The sequence below is a fragment of the Mustelus asterias genome, chromosome 8, assembly GCF_964213995.1.
Source record: "Mustelus asterias chromosome 8, sMusAst1.hap1.1, whole genome shotgun sequence".
In the NCBI taxonomy this organism is placed as follows: domain Eukaryota; kingdom Metazoa; phylum Chordata; class Chondrichthyes; order Carcharhiniformes; family Triakidae; genus Mustelus; species Mustelus asterias.
Window position 1 is genome coordinate 46,184,724 of NC_135808.1, and position 19,228 is coordinate 46,203,951.

The 19,228-nt window shown below is 45.9% G+C and overlaps 1 protein-coding gene across 1 annotated transcript in view; it reads left to right on the forward strand.

The window, feature by feature from the left end:
- Positions 1–390: 390 nt before the first annotated feature.
- LOC144497123 (tenascin-R-like) overlaps positions 391–19,228 on the forward strand; it is a 291,741-nt gene continuing 272,903 nt past the window's right edge. The window contains exons 1-2 of the mRNA XM_078217919.1: positions 391–668; positions 6,863–7,132. Of these exons, the coding sequence (XP_078074045.1) occupies positions 533–668; positions 6,863–7,132 (406 nt within the window). The 5' untranslated portion in view covers positions 391–532. The remainder of the gene's footprint in view (positions 669–6,862; positions 7,133–19,228) is intronic.

A 19,228-nucleotide genomic window follows, 5' to 3' on the forward strand; every position in this document is an offset into this window, starting at 1 on the left:
TCCCCCTCTCTCTGACCCTCCCCCTCTCTCTGACCCTCCCCCTCTCTTTGACCCTCCCCCTCTCTTTGACCCTCCCCCTCTCTTTGACCCTCCCCCTCTCTCTTACCCTCCCCCTCTCTCTTACCCTCCCCCTCTCTCTTACCCTCCCCCTCTCTCTGACTCTCCACCTCTCTCTTACCCTCCCTCTCCCCCTCTCTGTCTACAACTCCACCCTCCTTTCTGACTCTCCTCCTTTCTCACTCTCTCCCCGGTTCTCTTCCCCTCTCTCGCTGACTCCTCCCCTATCTCTCTGTCTCTCCCCCTCTTGCTGTCTCTCCCGCTCTCCCTCTGACACTCCCCTTCTGTCTCTCTCTCTGCTCTCTCCTCCCTCTCTGACCCTCCCCTCTCTCTCTGGCTCTACTCTTTCTGACTGTCCTTTCTCTCCCTCTGACTCTCCTCTCTCCCTCTGACCCTACCCCCTCTCTCTCTCTCTCTCTGACTCACCCCTTTCTCTGACCATGTCTGATCTGTTTTTCAGAGTAATGAAGGGGGAATGGTAGTGCAACTTCCCAGTACTGTCACATCTTTTAACCAGTCAGGATTGAGGCCTGGTGAGGATTACACAGTGAACCTGGTCGCACTCAAAGATCAGAGCAGGAGTTCAGCAGCAACAGCGACTGTGTCAACCCGTGAGTTAAAGCACCTTTCATAAACCAAATCATCTAGAGTACAGCTTCTACATTCATTGATTCTCACTGGGGTACAGGTTACATGCATTGAGTCTCACTGGGGTATGGGTTACACACACACAGACTCTCACTGGGGTACGGGTTCAACACTCACTGATTCTCACTGGGGTAATGACACTAAGATGAGTGGCAGAGCAAAGTGTGCAGAGGACGCTGAAAGTCTGCAAAGGGGTATAGATAGTCTAAGTGAGTGGGCAAGGATCTGGCAGATGGAGTACCATGTTGGTAAATGTGAGGTCATCCATTTTGGTAGGATTAACAGCAAAATTGACTATTATTTAAATGGTAAAAAATTGCAGCGTGCTGCTGTGCAGAGGGACCTGGGTGTCCTTGTGCAAAAATCACAAGGAGTTGGTTTGCAGGTGCAGCAGGTAATTAAGAAGGCAAATGGAATTTTGTCCTTCATTGCTCGAGGGATAGAGTTTTAAAAACAGCGAGGTTATGTTGCAGCTATATAAGGTGTTGGTGAGGCCACACCTGGAGTACTGTGTACAGTTTTGGTCTCCTTACTTGAGAAAGGATATACTGGCACTGGAGGGGGTGCAGAGGAAATTCACGAGGTTGATTCCGGAGTTGAGAGGGTTGGCTTATGAGGAGAGACTGAGTAGATTGGGGCTATACTCATTAGAATTCAGAAGAATGAGGGGAGATCTTATAGAAACATAGAAGATTATGAAGGGAATAGATAAAATAGAAGCAGGGAAGTTATTTCAACTGGTGGGTGAAACTAGAACTAGGGGGCATGGCCTCAAAATAAGGGGGAGCAGATTTAGGACTGAGTTGAGGAGTAACTTCTTCACACAAAGGGTTGTGAATCTGTGGAGTTCCCTGCCCATTGAAGCAGTTGAGGCGACCTCATTGAAAGTTTTTAAGGCAAGGATAGATAAATTTTTGAACAGTAAAGGAATTAAGGGTTATGGTGAGCGGGCAAGTAAGTGGATCAGCCATGATCTTATTGAATGGCGGAGCAGGCTCAAGAGGCCAGATGGCCTACTCCCGCTCCTAGTTCTTATGTTCTTATGTAAGGGTTTCATACACACTGACTCTCACTGGATTATGGGTTCAACACACACTGACTCTCACTGGAACACGGGTTGCACACACACTGACTCTCACTGGGGTACAGGTTCCACACACATTGACTCTCACTGGGGTATGGGTTCCACACACATTGACTTTCATTGGGGTACAGTTCCACACACACTGTCTTTAACATGGATATCAACTGTTGGGTCCTGATTATATAATTATTTTAATGGTGTTTATGGGATTAATTCTTTTTACTACAGGGAGAACGCCCTTGCTCATCCTCGAACGGTGATCAGCTAATCTTATATGTCCTCTGTTTGAACAGTTGGGAAATGTTAAATGTTACATGCCAATGTCTGAATGTGTTGCCCTGTCTCATTACTGCTTGATGTGTTGACCAAAATGATATGCTCAAGGCTCTTGAGAAGACAGTGTTCCAGAAAATGGCAGGCAGGGGCGTGAGATGGGAGGGAAGCAGCGGGGAAGGGGTGATTGGTGGTGGAGGGACCAAGATAGTAGGAGTGTGGGGTGTGGGCCAGGTGTGTATGGGGTCTTCATTTATTGCTGTTCTGTGGAGACCATTTTAAAAGGAAATTAATTTCAAAGTGACCAGCAGAAAAAGTGATATAACGAGAATTCACATTTTAAGATGTCTATTATAATAAAACAACTAAAATGAACATTGATCAAGCATTTCTTTCCAGATGACATTTTGACAGGATGGTTAGCAGGCCTGTCTCAGTTCTCCAGCATACTAGCCCAGCTGCCAAATTCATATCAAAGCCCTTGGAGTAGCATCTTTCATTCTCTCACCCCTTCCACCCACCACCCATGCCCCATATGCCAGCCCATGCCCCTCAAGATTGCCCATGATGACACCTCAACCCCACCAACCCTGTCACTCCGTGACTCCTCAATTTCCTCCATAGCCACTTACCCAGTATGCACTGTGTACAGTCCTGTTGAATCATGCAATAGCAATGGAAATTATTTTAAAATCACTGGAAAAGAATACACATCTGAAATTCTAATAATCCCTGAATTCAAGCACAGCATCACAGATATTGGTAAGAAAAACAAAACATTCTCCAACGTAAAAGCAAATGTGATTATTTAAGTGCTTATGCTTATAAGAAGCAAGACACCAGATCAAGGAAAATTCTATTCTATGTTATTATGAGGGTGAGGGGCTGAAAATTCTATAAACCCTTTTAAAGTTGTCAGTCATTCTTCGATCAATAGACCATCTGCTGAGCTGAATCCAAGAGAGCTTTTGAAATCCAGCTAAGCATTCATAATGATTCCAACTATCATAAAAGCGATATTGCTTAAACCTGACAGAACAGATGGTATCCCGATTCCATTTCAAAGCAAGAAGGTCTTTCAATTAATGGAGATGCTGAGATTTTTTTTCAATTTTCAAAAACACATTATTTTTAAATAAGCCAGTTCTGTCAATTAATTTAATCACAGCACAAACATGACAGCATAGACTGATAGGACATTTCTTTTACATTTTTTAATGCATGGATAATTGGAAAAGTGTTGTAATGCATGACAACAATGGCACAATGCTGATCAAAGTAAAGGGCAACTTGCAGGACTTTGGATAAAAATAGAAAATGAAATATCTGGATGGCTATTGAAAAAGAGCAATCTTTCTTGATAGGTTTTGGTGCTGGTACGAACATAATGGGTTCTGTGCTGTAAGATTCTATGATTCATAGAGTTTCTAATGTTCTAACATCACAAAATAACGTATTTAATGAGAATGGCAAAATGCTGCAGTTGTTGGAATCTGAAACAAAAACAAAATACTGGAGAAGATTAGCAGGTCTGACAGTAGCTGTGGTGAGAGAGTGGAGCCAATGTTTCAAGTCAGAAAGACCCTTCATCAGAGCTGAAGGCAAAGAAAATCAGATAAAATTTATACTCTGAGGGTGAGGGGCTGTAATTGGACAAAGGGACTGTAAATGGCGACGATAAAGGCTGAAAAAGGTGCTAAAAGCGTCCATTAAGTGATCTGAATGTGTGAATGGCAGTACAAAGATACAGATTGTCAGGGGACTATCTGAGGAATGTGGCAGGGGGTAGGGTGCTGTGGTTTGGAGACAAGATGGAGAGCGAGATTTCAAAAGTGGAAAAACAAAAATTAGAATAAAAATAGATGAATGAGATGAAAAGAAGAAATAAAATAAATGGAAATAGGGTGAAGGTGGAGGGAATATTCATGCTCTGAAGTGGTTGAACTCAATGTTCAGTCTGGAAGGCATGAACTCTCCCCTCTACCTTCACCTCATTTCCATTTTTTTTTTCTTTTTTTTCTTTTCATCTCATTCATCCATTTTATTACTTTTTATTCTTATTCTTATTTTTCCACTACTGATGAAATCTCGCTCTCCATCCTGTCTCCAAACTACATCAGCCCCCGCCCACCACCACCACAGGCCAACTGCCACATTCCTCAAGTAGTCACCGAACCTTTGTTCTGCCATTCACACATTCCAATCACTTAATAAACAAAGAACAAAGAAAATTACAGCACAGGAACAGGCTCTTCGGCCCTCCAAGCCTGCACCGACCATGCTGCCCGACTGAACTAAAACCCCCTATCCTTCTGGGGACCATATCCCTCTATTTCCATCCTATTCATGTATTTGTCAAGACACCCCTTAAAAGTCACTATCGTATCCGCTTCCACTACCTCCCCCGACAACGAGCTCCAGGCACCCACCACCCTCTGTGTAAAAAACCTGCCTCGTACGTCTCAAACAACAAAGAACAATACAGCACAGGAACAGGCCCTTCAGACCTCCAAGCCCGCGCCGCTCCCTGGTCCAAACTAGACCACTCTTTTGTATCCCTCCATTCCCACTCCGTTCATGTGGCTATCTAGATAAGTATTAAACGTTCCCAGTGTGTCCGCCTCCACCACTTTGCCCGGCAGCGCATTCCAGGTCCCCACCACCCTCTGCGTAAAATACGTCCTTCTGATATCCGTGTTAAACCACCCCCCCCCCCCCCCACCTTGAACCTATGACCCCTCGTGAACGTCACCACCGACCTGGGAAAAAGCTTCCCACCGTTCACCCTATCTATGCCTTTCATAATTTTATACACCTCTATTAGATCACCCCTCATCCTCCGTCTTTCCAGTGAGAACAACCCCAGTTTACCCAATCTCTCCTCATAACTAAGCCCCTCCATACCAGGCAACATCCTGGTAAACCTCCTCTGTACTCTCTCTAAAGCCTCCGCATCCTTCTGGTAGTGTGGCGACCAGAACTGGGTGCAGTATTCCAAATGCGGCCGAACCAACGTTCTATACAGCTGCAACATCAGACCTCAACATTTATACTCTATGCCCCGTCCTATAAAGGCAAGCATGCCATATGCCTTATTCACTACCTTCTCCACCTGTGACGTCACCTTCAAGGATCTGTGGACTTGCACACCCAGGTCCCTCTCCGTATCTACACCCTTTATGGTTCTGGCATTTATCGTATAGCTCCCCCGTACGTTAGTTCTACCAAAATGCATCACTTCACATTTATCTGGATTGAACTCCATCTGCCATTTCTTTGCCCAAATTTCCAGCCTATCTATATCCTTCTGTAGCCTCTGACAATGTTCCTCACTATCTGCAAGTCCAGCCATTTTCGTGTCGTCCGCAAACTCACTGATCACCCCAGTTACACCTTCTTCCAGATCGTTTATATAAGTCACAAACAGCAGAGGTCCCAATACAGAGCCCTGCGGAACACCACTAGTCACAGGCATCCAGCCGGAAAAAGACCCTTCCACTACCACCCTCTGTCTTCTGTGACCAAGATGTGGAGATGCTGGCGTTGCAAGCCAGTTCTCCACCTATCTAGCCACCTCCCCCTTTAAACCTTGCCCCTCGCACCTTAAACCTATGCCCCCTAGTAATTGACTCTTCCATTCTGGGAAAAAGCTTCTGACTATCCACTCTGTCCATGCCTCTCATAATCTTGTCGACTTCTATCAGGTCGCCCCTCAACCTCCATTGTTCCAGTGAGAACAAACCATGTTTCTCCAATCTCTCCTCATAGCTGTTGCCCTCCATACCTCGCAACATCCTGGTAAATCTTTTCTGTACCCTCTCCAAAGCCTCCACATCCTTCTGGTAGTGTGGCAACCAGAATTGAACACTATATTCCAAGTGCGGCCTAACACAGGTTCTATAAAGCTGCAACATGACTTGCCAATTTTTAAATTCAATGCCCCGGGCGATGAAGGCAAGCATGCCATCTGCCTTCTTGACTACCTTCTCCACCTGCATTGCCACTTTCACTGACCTGTGTCCCTGTACACCCAGATCTCTTTGCCTATCAATACTCTTAAGGGTTCTGCCATCCAATGGACGCTTTTAGCACCTTTCTCGGCCTTTATCATCACCATTTACATTCCCTTTTCAATTACAGCCCCCCCCATCCTCATAGTATAAATCTTGTCTGATTTTCTTTGCCTTCAGCTCTGGCGAAGGTTCATCCTGACTTGAAACGTTGGCTCTATTCTCTCTCCACAGATGCTGTCAGATTTGCTGAGTTCCTACAGCATTTTCTGTTTTTGTTTCATATTTCATGAGAACTTGATAACATTCAGCACATTCACAAGGGATGGATGTGTCACAGTTTAGTTACTGGAGTCCATGTTTCATCCTGATTTGTTTGAGTATTTGATTTCAGTTTTAATAAGAGGCATAAACACAGGAAAAATGCTCACAACGCTGCTGGATTTTCATAAAACACAGCTTGTCCATGACAAGCTTGTTGTCCATATATGACCGCAGTCCTATACTAACATGGTTGTCTCTTCACTGAATCTGAAATCATCATTCAGTTGTATTCAGCATTCGCAAAGGTTTGAGTAATGGATCCAGCAGTTTCTAAGGGAAACTGGGATATGCAATGAAAGCTGGCCTTGCTCAGATTGAGTCTGGAAAACAAGCTGATCTTCTGTCTGGAGTAAGTTGCTGACCCATCTGTTCCATTTCTCAATGTCCCCCAGTGGGGTTGGACTTGTGTTCCATATGTGCATTCTTTCTGTGTTGGAGACAGCTCCCCATTTCTTCCTGTGTTCAGTGATTGACGGGCCAAATCAGATCATCATCAGGGAGGTCGCTGATACTTTTGCCTTTGTGGAATGGACACCTCCACGAGCCCATGTTGACCATGTATTGCTGTCGTATGGACTAGCCAGTGGGGCGAGTGAGAAGACCATGCTGAGACTACAACCAACTCTGAGCCATTACACCCTGCAGAACCTGAGACCCGCATCACTGTACCAGGTATCAGTCACTGGCATCCATCAGCATGGACAGAGCCAACCTGTAACTGCAGCCTTTACCACAGGTAAGGTGTCTGCAACCCATGTGTGCATCTATACATATATGCAAAAGTACGTGTATGTGTGTGTCTGTTATAATCCTTGGCCAGAATGTAGATGTAGGGGAACATCTGGTTAGGGACAAATAATGTTTTGTTTAAAGTAGGTAAAGGTTAAGATTTGAGATGCCTGCTTTTGAATAAAGCCACAAGAATCCATACGTTTTGAAGGCAGCACAGTGTTAGCACTGCTGCCTTACAACAACAGGGGCCCTGGTTCAATTCCAGTTTTTGATGGCTGTGTGGAATTTGCATGTTTCCTCAGGGTGCTCCGGTTTCCTCCCACAGTTTACAGATGTGCAGATTAGGTGGATTGGCCATGTTAAATGTGCGGGGTTACAGGAATAGGGTGGGGTTGGAGGAGGGGGTAGGGGCGTGACGGGGACACATGCGAGAAACACCTGATCTCTCACCTAATTCCATTTCCCAGCACTTTACCCATAGCCTTGAATGTTATGATGTGCCAAGTGCTCATCCAGATACTTTTTAAAGGACATGAGGCAACTCAACTCTACCACCCTTCCAGGTGGTGCATTCCAGACAAGTTACCACCCTCTGGGTAGAAAGGTTTGTCCTCACATCCCCCCTAAACCACCTGCTCCTCACCTTGAACCTATGTCCTCGTAACTGACCTTTCAACTAAGTGCTCTTTATCCACTCTGACTATAGAATCCCTACAGTGCAGGAGGCCATTCGGCCCATCGAGTCTGCACCGCCCACAATCCCACCCAGGCCCTATCCCATAACCTCACTTATTATTTACCCTGCTAATCCTCCTGACACTGGGGTCAGTTTAATAGGGCCAATCAGCCGAACCTGCACATCTTTGGACTGCGGGAGGAAGCCAGAGCACCCGGGGGAAACCCACACAGACATGGGGAGAATGTGTAAACTCCACACAGACAGTGACCGGAGGCCAGAATTGAACCCAGGTCCCTGGCGCTGTGAGACAGCAGTGCTAACCACTTTGCCACTGTGCCGCCATGTGTCTCATAATCTTGTACACCTCGATCAGGTCTTCTCTGCTCCAACAAAAACAACCCAAACCTATCTAACCTCACTTCATGATTTAAATGTTCCATTCCAGGCAGCATCCTGGTGAATCTCAATCTTTCCTGCTTTTGTACTCAATGCCTCTATTTATAAAGCTGAAGATGCCGTATGCTTTGCTAACCTCTCACATTGTCTCCAGTCAGCCTCTAATATTGATTTACATGTACTCCAGCTCCTTCTGTCTTCACACTCTTTCGAATTGTGTCACTCTTTGACTGATTCATGGTATGTGGGTGTCGCTGGCTGGGCCAGCATATTTACTGCCCATCCCTGAGGACATTTAAGAGTCAACCACTTTGCTGTGGAGACACATGTAGGCCAGACCAGGTAAGAATGGTAGATTTCCTTCCCTAAAGGTCATCAGTGAATCATAGAATCCCTACAGTGCAGAAGGAGGCCAATCGGTCCATCAAATCTGTACCAACCCTCCGACTGACCATCTCAACCAAACTCATAACCCACCCTTTCCCCGTGCTTTTACCCCGCTAACCTATGCTCCTTGAGACACTAAGGGGCAATTTAGCATGGCCAACCACCTAACCTGCACATATTTGGACTGTGGGAGGAAACAGGAGTACCTGGAGGAAACCCACGCAGACATGGGGAGAACGTGCAAATTCCTCACAGACTGTGATCCAAGAAGGCTGTAATTGAACCTGGGTGTCTGGTGCTGAGGCAGCAGTGTTAACCACTGCGCCACCGTACCGCCCATATGGGTTTTTACAACAATCGATAACCTTTAATTCCAGATTTTTATTGAGTTTAAATTTCACTATCTGCCATGGTGGGATTCGAACCCGAGTCTCCAGAGCATTACCCCTGGGTCTCTGGATTACTAGTCCGGTGACAATACCACTACACCACTGCCTCCCCAGCAAACATTTAATCTGTGTTGCTTCTCTCTATCCCTTCTGCCAAAATGCATCGCCTGAAATTTCATATGCGCTATATCTGTCCTTTCTGCTAGCCTGTCGACATCCTGTTACAGTCAATTGCATCATCCTCACTCTCTTCCAATAATGTGTTGTTCCTGTCCCTGGACTGTTTGAGGTAAACACAGTAAGGAGTTTAACAACACCAGGTTAAAGTCCAACAGGTTTATTTGGTAGCAAACGCCACTAGCTTTCGGAGCGCTGCTCCTTCGTCAGATGGAGTGGATTTCCACTCCATCTGACGAAGGAGCAGCGCTCCAAAAGCTAGTGGTATTTGCTACCAAATAAACCTGTTGGACTTTAACCTGGTGTTGTTAGACTCCTTACTATGTTTACCCCAGTCCAACGCCGGCATCTCCACATCATGACTGTTTGAGGTATGCAATGTACATGGTGCGTTAGTCTACATCTAAGTGATTGATGGGGACAATATAGATAACAAAGACAAAGAAAAGTACAGCACAGGAACAGGCCCTTCGGCCCTCCAAGCCTGTGCTGATCATGATGTCCTAACTGAATTTTAAAAAATCCTTCTGCCCTTACACAGACCGTATCCCTCTATTCCCTCCTTATTCATGTACCCATCCAGGTGCCTCTTAAATATTGCTAATGTGCCTGCTTCCACCAGTCCTCTGGCAACATGTTCCAGGCACTCACCACTCTGCGTGAAAGACTTCCCCCCTCTCACTTTGAACCTGTGTCCCCTTGTAATTGACGCTTCTACCCTGGGAAAAAGCCTCTGACTATGGTGCATTAGCCTGTATCTAACCCCGTGTTATACCTTTCTTGGGAGTATTTGATGGAGTAAGTGTAGAGGGAGTTTTACTTGGTATCCAAACCTGTGGAGTGCCTGTCCTGGGAGTGTTTGATGTAGAGAGTCATAGAGGTTTGCAGCATGAAAACAGGTCCTTCAGCCCAACTTGTCCAAACTGCCCAGTTTTTACCATTAAGCTAGTCCCAATTTCCCACGTTTGGCCCATATCCCTCTATACCAATCTTACCCATGTAACAGTCTAAATGCTTATTCGTCTATATGGACTTTAGTAAAGCGGTTGACAAAGTCCCTCATGGTAGGCTGGTGAAAAAGGTTGGATCTCATGGGATAAAGGGGGAGGTGGCTAGATGGGTGGAGAACTGGCTTGGTCACAGAAGACGAGGGTGGTAGTGGAAGGGTCTTTTTCCGGTTGGAGGCCTGCGACTAGTGGTGTTCTGCAGGGCTCTGTATTGGGACCTCTGCTGTTTGTGATTTATATAAACGACCTGGAAGAAGGTGTAACTGGGGTGATCAGTAAGTTTGCGGACGACACAAAATTGGCAGGACTTGCAGATAGTGAGGAGCATTGTCAGAGGCTACAGAAGGATATAGATAGGCTGGAAATTTGGGCAAAGAAATGGCAGATGGAGTTCAATCCTGATAAATGCGAAGTGATGCATTTTGGTAGAAATAATTTAGGGAGGAGCTATACGATAAATGGCAGAACCATAAAGGGTGTAGATACGCAGAGGGACCTGGGTGTGCAAGTCCACAGATCCTTGAAGGTGACGTCACAGGTGGAGAAGGTGGTGAAGAAGGCATATGGCATGCTTGTCTTTATAGGACGGGGCATAGAGTATAAAAGTTGGGGTCTGATGTTGCAGATGTATAGAACGTTGGTTCGGCCGCATCTGGAATACTGCGTCCAGTTCTGGTCGCCACACTACCAGAAGGAAGTGGAGGCTTTGGAGAGAGTACAGAGGAGGTCTACCAGGATGTTGCCTGGTATGGAGGGGCTTAGTTATGAGTAGAGATTGGGTAAACTGGGGTTGTTCTCCCTGGAAAGACGGAGGATGAGGGGAGACTTAATAGAGGTGTATAAAATTATGAAAGGCATAGATAGGGTGAACGGTGGGAAGCTTTTCCCCAGGTCGGTGGTGACGTTCACGAGGGGTCATAGGTTCAAGGTGCAGGGGGGGAGGTTTAACACAGATATCAGAAGGACATATTTTACACAGAGGGTGGTGGGGGCCTGGAATGCGCTGTCAGGCAAGGTGGTGGAGGCAGACACACTGGGAACGTTTAAGACTTATCTAGATAGCCATATGAACGGAGTGGGAATGGAGGGATACAAAAGAATGGTCTAGTTTGGACCAGGGAGCGGCGCGGGCTTGGAGGGCCGAAGGGCCTGTTCCTGTGCTGTATTGTTCTTTGTTCTTTGTTCTTTTGTTCTAAAAGACAACATTGTACCCGCCTCTACCACTACCTCTGGCAGCTTGTTCCAGGCACTCACCACCCTCTGTGTGAAAAAATTGCCCCTCTGGACCCTTTTGTAACTCTCCCCTCTCACCTTAAACCTATGCCCTCGAGTTTTAGGCTCTCCTATCTTTGGGAAACGATGTTGTCTATCTACCTGATCTATGCCCTTATTATTTGATAGACCTCGATAAGATCATCCCAAAGCTTCCAATGCTGCAGGGGAAAAACAAGTCAGTCTATCCAGCCTCTCCTTATAACTCAAACCATCAAGTCCCGGTAGCATCCTAGTAAATCTTTCTAGTTTAATAATATCCTTTCGATAATAGGGTGACCAGAACTGTACACAGTATTCCAAGTGTGGCCTTATCGAGTAAAGTTCCCTCGATACATAATCCATTAAACACTCCAGGGCAGGTACATCATAAAAACAGAGTAAAGCTCCCTCTACACTGTCCCCAACAAAAAACACCCTGACTTACCAATGTCTTGTACAACTTCAACAAGATGTCCCAACTCCTGTATTCAGTGTTCTGACCAATGAAACCAAGCATGCCAAATGCCTTCTTCACCACCCTGTCCACCTGTAACTCCACTTTCAAGGAGCTATGAACCTGTACCCCCAGATCTCTTTGTTCTATAACGCTCCCCAACACCCCACCATTAACTGAGTTAGTCCTGCCCTAGTTTGATCTGCCAAAATGCATCACCTTGCATTTATCTAAATTAAACTTCATCTGCCATTCATCAGCCCACTGGCCCAATTGATCAAGATCTTGTTGTAATCCTAGATAACCTTCTTCACTGTCCACTATGCTACCAATCTTAGTGTCATCTGCAAACTTACTAACCATGCCTCCTATATTCTCATCCAAATTATTAATATAAATGTCAATTAACAATGGACCCAGCACCCGATCCCTGAGGCACACCGCTGGTCACAGGCCTCCGGTTTGAAAAACAACCCTCTACAACCACCCTCTGTCTTCTGTCATCAAGCCAATTTTATATCCAATTGGCTACCTCACCCTGAATCCTGTGAGATTTAACCTTATGCAACAAACTACCATGCGGTACCCTGTCAAAGCCCTTGCTTTGCGTGTGTAGCGACAGTTTCACACTGTATCTAACCCCGTGCTGTATGTGTCCTGGGAGTGTTTGATGGGGACAGTGTAGAAGGAGCTCTACTTGGTATCTAACCCCATGCTGTATCTGTCCTGGGAGTAGTCGATGGCACAGTATAGTGGGAGCTTCACTCTATATCTAACACCATGCTGTGCCTGTTCTGCGATTGTTTGATGGTGACAGTGTGGAGGGATCTTTACTCTGTTTTTAAACCTGTGCTGTACCCGTTCTAGGAGTGTTTGATGTATACAGTGTAGAGGAAGCATTAGTTTGTACGTAATCCCATATTGATGCTATCCTGGGAGTGTTTAATGGAAACAATGTAGAGGGAACCTTTCTCTCTATCTAACCCTGTGCTGTATGTGTCTTGGGAGTGTTTCTCGCGATTGGTGAAGAGGAACTTTACTCTGTGTCTAACCCTGTGCTGTACCTGCCTTGGTAGTGTTGGATGTGCTCAGTGTACAGGGATCTTTATTCTCTATCTAAACCCATGCTGTACCTGTTCTGGGAGTGTTTGCTGGGGACAGTGGAGAGGGAGTATTACTGTCTATCTAACCCGGTGCTATACCTGCCCTCGGAATGTTTGGTCATCTTGTAACCATCAGGTAAGTGGGAGTTCTGTTCACAAACAGGGCATATAAAGACACAAGTCCAAAGATTTGCGGGTTAGGTTGATTGGCCAGGTTAAAATTGCCCCTGAGATTCGTAGGTTAGAGGGATTAGCGGGTAAATATGTGGGGGTAGGGCCTGGGTGGGATTGTGGTCGGTGCAGACTCGATGGGCCGAATGGCCTCCTTCTGCACTGTAGGGTTTCTATGATTCTATGATTCTATGAATGTGTTGTACAAACCTGTGTTTTAACCTCGAATCGCAAATAAAGACACTAAGTCCATTTTAAATATTTAAGCACAATATTCTTTATTTTGTCGCTACTTCGAAAATAGTCAACACCTGCAATGCATAAACTAAATACTCACTATCCATTACTTAACTTAAGGCTGATTTCCATTTGCATATGAAACCTGTCCAAGGTTTTGCCGAATGGGAATCAGCCTTTTCTTCTTCCAGATGTTGTCTCGTTCTGTGATCTTTAATCCCAGTTTTTTTTTAATGAACACAAGCTCTTTGTGTTAGCATTCTTACACCCCAAAAGTTCCTTGGCAACCGGCCAATGAATTGATCAGAAACCAGATTGCATTATTCAATTAGGCCAGTTAGATAGAGCAGGGGGTGGGATCCTCCAGACCCCATCATTTTTAGGCCTTGCTGCTATAGCCTACATTTCAATGCCCATATAAGGAAACACAGGCTCCAAAAGGTCTGTAACCAAGTTCTTTTGTTTGGGAACAACCTATGACATCTAACACGTCCTTTGATGAGTTCCAAGCCAACCTGGCCATGGAAATCCCGATGTGGAGATGCCGGTGTTGGACTGGGGTAAACACAGTAAGAAGTCTCACAACACCAGGTTAAAGTCCAACAGGTTTATTTGGTAGTAAAAGCCACTCGCTTTCGGAGCGCTGCTCCTTCATCAGGTAAGTGGGAGTTCTGTTCACAAACAGGGCATATAAAGACACAAACTCAATTTACAAAATAATGGTTGGAATGCGAGTCTTTGCAGGTAATCAAGTCTTAAAGGTACAGACAATGTGAGTGGAGAGAGGGTTAAGCACAGGTTAAAGAGATGTGTATTGTCTCCAGCCAAGGCAGTTAGTGAGATTTTGCAAGCCCAGGCAAGTCGTGGGGGTTACAGATAGTGTGACATGAACCCAAGATCCCGGTTGAGGCCGTCCTCATGTGTGCGGAACTTGGCTATCGGTCTCTGCTCAGCGACTCTGCGCTGTCGTGTGTCGTGAAGGCCGCCTTGGAGAACGCTTACCCAAAGATCAGAGGCCGAATGCCTGTGACCGCTGAAGTGTTCCCCAACAGGAAGAGAACACTCTTGCCTGGTGATTGTCGAGCGGTGTTCATTTCGAGCGGTGCTCGACAATCACCAGGCAAGACTGTTCTCTTCCTGTGGGGGAGCACTTCAGCGGTCACGGGCATTCAGCCTCTGATCTTCGGGTAAGCGTTCTCCAAGGCGGCCTTCACGACACACGACAGCGCAGAGTTGCTGAACAGAAACTGATAGCCAAGTTCCGCACACATGAGGATGGCCTAAACCGGGATGTTGGGTTTATGTCACACTATCAGTAACCCCTACAGCTTGCCTTCTGGACTTGCAGAATCTCACTGGCTGTCCTGTCTGGAGACAATACACATCTCTTTAACCTGTGCTTAATGCTCCCTCCACTCACATTGTCTGTATCTTTAAGACTTGGTTGGCTGTAGAAATTCACATTCTAATCAGTATTCTGTAGCTTGATTTTGTGTCTCTGTATGCCCTGTTTGAGAGCAGATATCCACTCCATCTGACGAAGGAGCAGCGCTCCAAAAGCTAATGGCATTTGCTACCAAATAAACCTGTTGGACTTTAACCTGGTGTTGTTAAAACTCTTACTGTGTTTACCTCCCCTGTAGCCAGTGAGGATGCAAAGATTTCTCTCAAGGCCCGAGCAATTTCCTCTCTTGCCTCTCTCAGTATTCTGGGGTATATCCCATCAGGCCCTGGAGACTTGTCTACCTTTATGTTTCTCAAGAACCCCAATAGCTCCTCCTTTTTGATCTCAACATGACTCAAACTATCTACACATCCTTTCCCAGACTCATCATCCACCAAGTCCTCTTTGGTGGATACTGACGCAAAGTACTCATTTAATACCTCGCCCATTTCCTCTGGCCCCACACATAGATTCCCTCCCTTGTCCTTGGGTGGGCCAACCCTCTCCCTGGCTACCCTCTTGCTCTTTATATATGCGTAAAAAGCCTTGGGATTTTCCTTAATTCTGCTGCCCAATGCTTTTCCATGACCCCTTTTAGCTCTTCTTACTCCTTGCTTAAGTTTCTTTCCACTTTCCTTGTATTCCACACTTGCTTCGTGTGTTCCCAGCCTCTGAGCTTTGACAAATGCTTCCTTTTTCTCTTTGACGAGGCTCACAATATCTCTCATTATCCAAGGTTCCCAAAACTTGCCATACTTATCCTTCATCCTTACAGGAATGTGCCGGTCCTGAATCCCTATCAACTTACACTTGAAAGCCTTCCACATGCCAGATGTTGATTTGCCCTCAAACATCTGCCCCCAATCTACATTCTTCAGTTCCTGCCTAATATTGTTGTAATTAGCCTTCCTCCAATTTAGCACCTTAACTTGAGGACTACACTTATCTTTATCCATTCGTACCTTAAAGCTTACTGAATTGTGGTCACTGTTCCCGAACTGCTCCCCTACTGAAACACCGACCACCTGGCCGGGCTCATTCCCCAATACCAGGCCCAGTATGGCCCCTTCCATAGTTGGATTATCTACATACTGTGTCAGGAAGCCCTCCTGGATGCTCCTTACAAACTCATCCACACCCCTAGCACTAAGTGAGTCCCAGTCAATATAGGGGAAATTAAAATCTCCCACCACAACAACCCTGTTACTTTTACACCTTGCCAAAATCTGCCTACACATCTGTTCCCCAATCTCCTGCTGGCAGTTGGGTGGCCTATAGTAAACCCCCAACATTGTGACTACACCTTTCCTATTCCTGAGCTCTACCCATATTGCCTTGCTGTATGAGCCCTCCGAGGTGTCCTCCCGGAGTATGGCTGTGATATTCTCCTTATGTGTGCGGAAATGCCAGCGTTGGACTGGGGTAAACACAGTAAGGAGTCTAACAACACCAGGTTAAAGTCCAACAGGTTTATTTGGTAGCAAACGCCACTAGCTTTCGGAGCGCTGCTCCTTCGTCAGATGGAGTGGAAATTTCCACTCCATCTGACGAAGGAGCAGCGCTCCGAAAGCTAGTGGCGTTTGCTACCAAATAAACCTGTTGGACTTTAACCTGGTGTTGTTAGACTCCTTACTATATTCTCCTTAACCAGTAGTGCAATTCCCCCACCCCTTTTACATCCCCCTCGATCATGCCTGAAACATCTATATCCTGGAATGTTAAGCTGCCAATCCTGTCCTTCCCTTAACCAAGTCTCTGTAATAAGAATATAAGAACATAAGAAATAGGAGCAGGAGTAGGCCATCTAGCCCCTCGAGCCTGCCCTGCCATTTAATAAGATCATGGTTGATTTGAAGTGGATCAGTTCCACTTACCCGCCTGATCCCCATAACCCCTAATAATGGCAACAACATCATAGTTCCTAGTACTAATCCAAGCTCTAAGTTCATCTGCCTTACCTGTTACACTTCTTGCATTGAAACAAATGCACTTCAGTCCACCAGACCCTCTCTGATTTGCAACCCCATCCTGCCTGCTGTTTCTCCGAGTCTTACTGGCCCCACTCTCTGGTTCCCCTTCAGCTAAGTCACCTTTGCTTTGGTTCCCACCCCCCTGCCAAACTAGTTTAAATCCTCCCGTGTGACACTAGCAAACCTCCCGGCCAGAATATTTGTGCCCTTCCAATTTAGATGCAACCCGTCCTTCTTGTACAAGTCCCACCTGCCATGGAAGAGATCCCAGTGGTCCAGATATCTGAAACCCTCCCTCCTACACCAGCTGTTTAGCCATGTATTGAGCTGTACTATCTTCCTATTCCTGGCCTCACTGGCATGTGGCACAGGGAGTAATCCTGAGATTACAACCCGAGAGGTCCTGCTTTTTAACTTTCTACCCAACTCCCTAAACTGCTGCTGCAGGACCTCATCACTCTTCCTGCCTATGTCGTTCGTACCAATATGTACCACGACCTCTGGCTGTTCACCCTCTCCCTTCAGAATGCTTTCTGTCCGTTCAGAGACATCCTGGACCCTGGCACCAGGGAGGCAACATACCATCCTGGAGTCTCTTTCACGTCCACAGAAATGCCTATCTGTACTCCTAACTATAGAGTCCCCTATAACTATTGCTCTAGTCCTCTTTGTCCCTCCCTGCTTAACAACAGAGCCAACCGTGGCATCACTGCTTTGGGTGCTGCTGCTGGTATCCCCTGATAGCCCATCTCGCCCAACAGTATCCAAAATGGTATACTTGTTAGAGAGAGGGATGACCACAGGGTATTCCTGCACTGACTGCCTACCCCTTCTGGTGGTCACCCATCTATCTGCCTGCACCTTCGGTGTGACCACGTCTCTAAAGTTCTTATCTATGACACTTTCCGCCTCCTTCATGCTCCTGAGTGCATCCAACTGCTGCTCCAACCTATCCATGTGTTCTGTGAGGAGTTGCAATTGGGTGCACTTCCTGCAGACATAGTCGTTCCCGACGGAAGAAGGTGGATGAGAGTGGGGTGCGTGGGGTCCTTGATTATTCTGGCTGCTTTTCCAAGGCAGCGGGAATTGTAGAGAGAGCCAATGAAGGGGAGGCTGGTTTGCATGATGGACTGGGCCACATTCACAACTCTTTGTAGTTCCTTGTGGTGATGGTCAGAGCAGTAACCATATTGAGCTGTGGTACATCCAGAGTGGATGCTCTCTATGGTGCATCTGTAAAAGTTAGTGAGAGTTGTAGCTGAATTTTCTTTGCCTCCTGAGACAGTAGAGGCGTTGATGGGCTTTCTTAACTATCGCGTCGGTGAAGAGGGACTAGGACAGGTTGTTGGTGTGTTGCAAAGTTGAGTTTGTGAAGTGTGGTCCCTTTAAAAGCTGGTTTTGTGTCAATGCTTAGAGGCTTAAAATGCAGGTACATACAGGGTACGCAGACTGTAACATTTGTAACAAAGACTAACATCGGTGTTGTCTTTGCAGGCTTTTGAATTTTGAATTCAGCCTATCAGTTTAAAGAAGGCACTCAGCTAACAGGAAGCTATCAAATTTGAATTTGTTGTTGTTGACAACATCAGACCAATCCTGTTGTCGGAAAGTTGATAGGTCATCACAGTTATAAAGAGGAGTTCAACTGAAGGGCTGCCATCTCTCAAAACCTAGAGAGGGAAAGAGCAGCTCTCTGCCAACTTCAAATATCTCTTCAGAGAAATCATCATCCATCTAACAAAGGGTACCAAATCAGAAAGTGCTTACAGATAGCGGAATCAACAGAAGGACTCCAAATGTTTTCCAAAGCCACAAAACCTGGTTGTACATTTTTTTGAGAGTGACTAAATTCAGTTTTTTTTTGTTAATGAATGGACCTTGTATTTATTTGAACAACATTCCAGCAGTACTTCAATCAATATGTTACTTGTTCAATTAAAGTTCCCTGTTAGTTAAATAAATAAGTTGTTAATTGTTCACTTAAAGTGAATGTCAGGTATTTCTTTTAATTAACCTCTAAACGTTAATGAAGAACAGTTCACACCTTCCCCAAACACTTCTAATAGATTACAAAGTGGGGTATTTCTCTTTGGGGGATTCAGTGTGTCTTCTCAAAAGGGGATCAGCCTCTGCGTCGTAACAGGTGATCTGGACACCTAAAAACTTGAAGGTCTCTACCATTTGGTGATCGATGTTTCAGTGGAGGAGCATTTTGGGCTTAGCGATCATAATTCCATAAGATTTCGGGTAGTCATGGGTAAGGACAAGAATGGCCCTCAGGTGTTTAAATGGGCAGAGGGCCAATTACTCCAAATTAGACAGGAACTGGGGAATGTGGATTGGGAACGGCTATTTGAGGGCAAATCCACGTCTGGCATGCGGGAGGCTTTTAAAGGCCACTTGACTGAAGTGCAGCTCAGGCATGTCCCTGC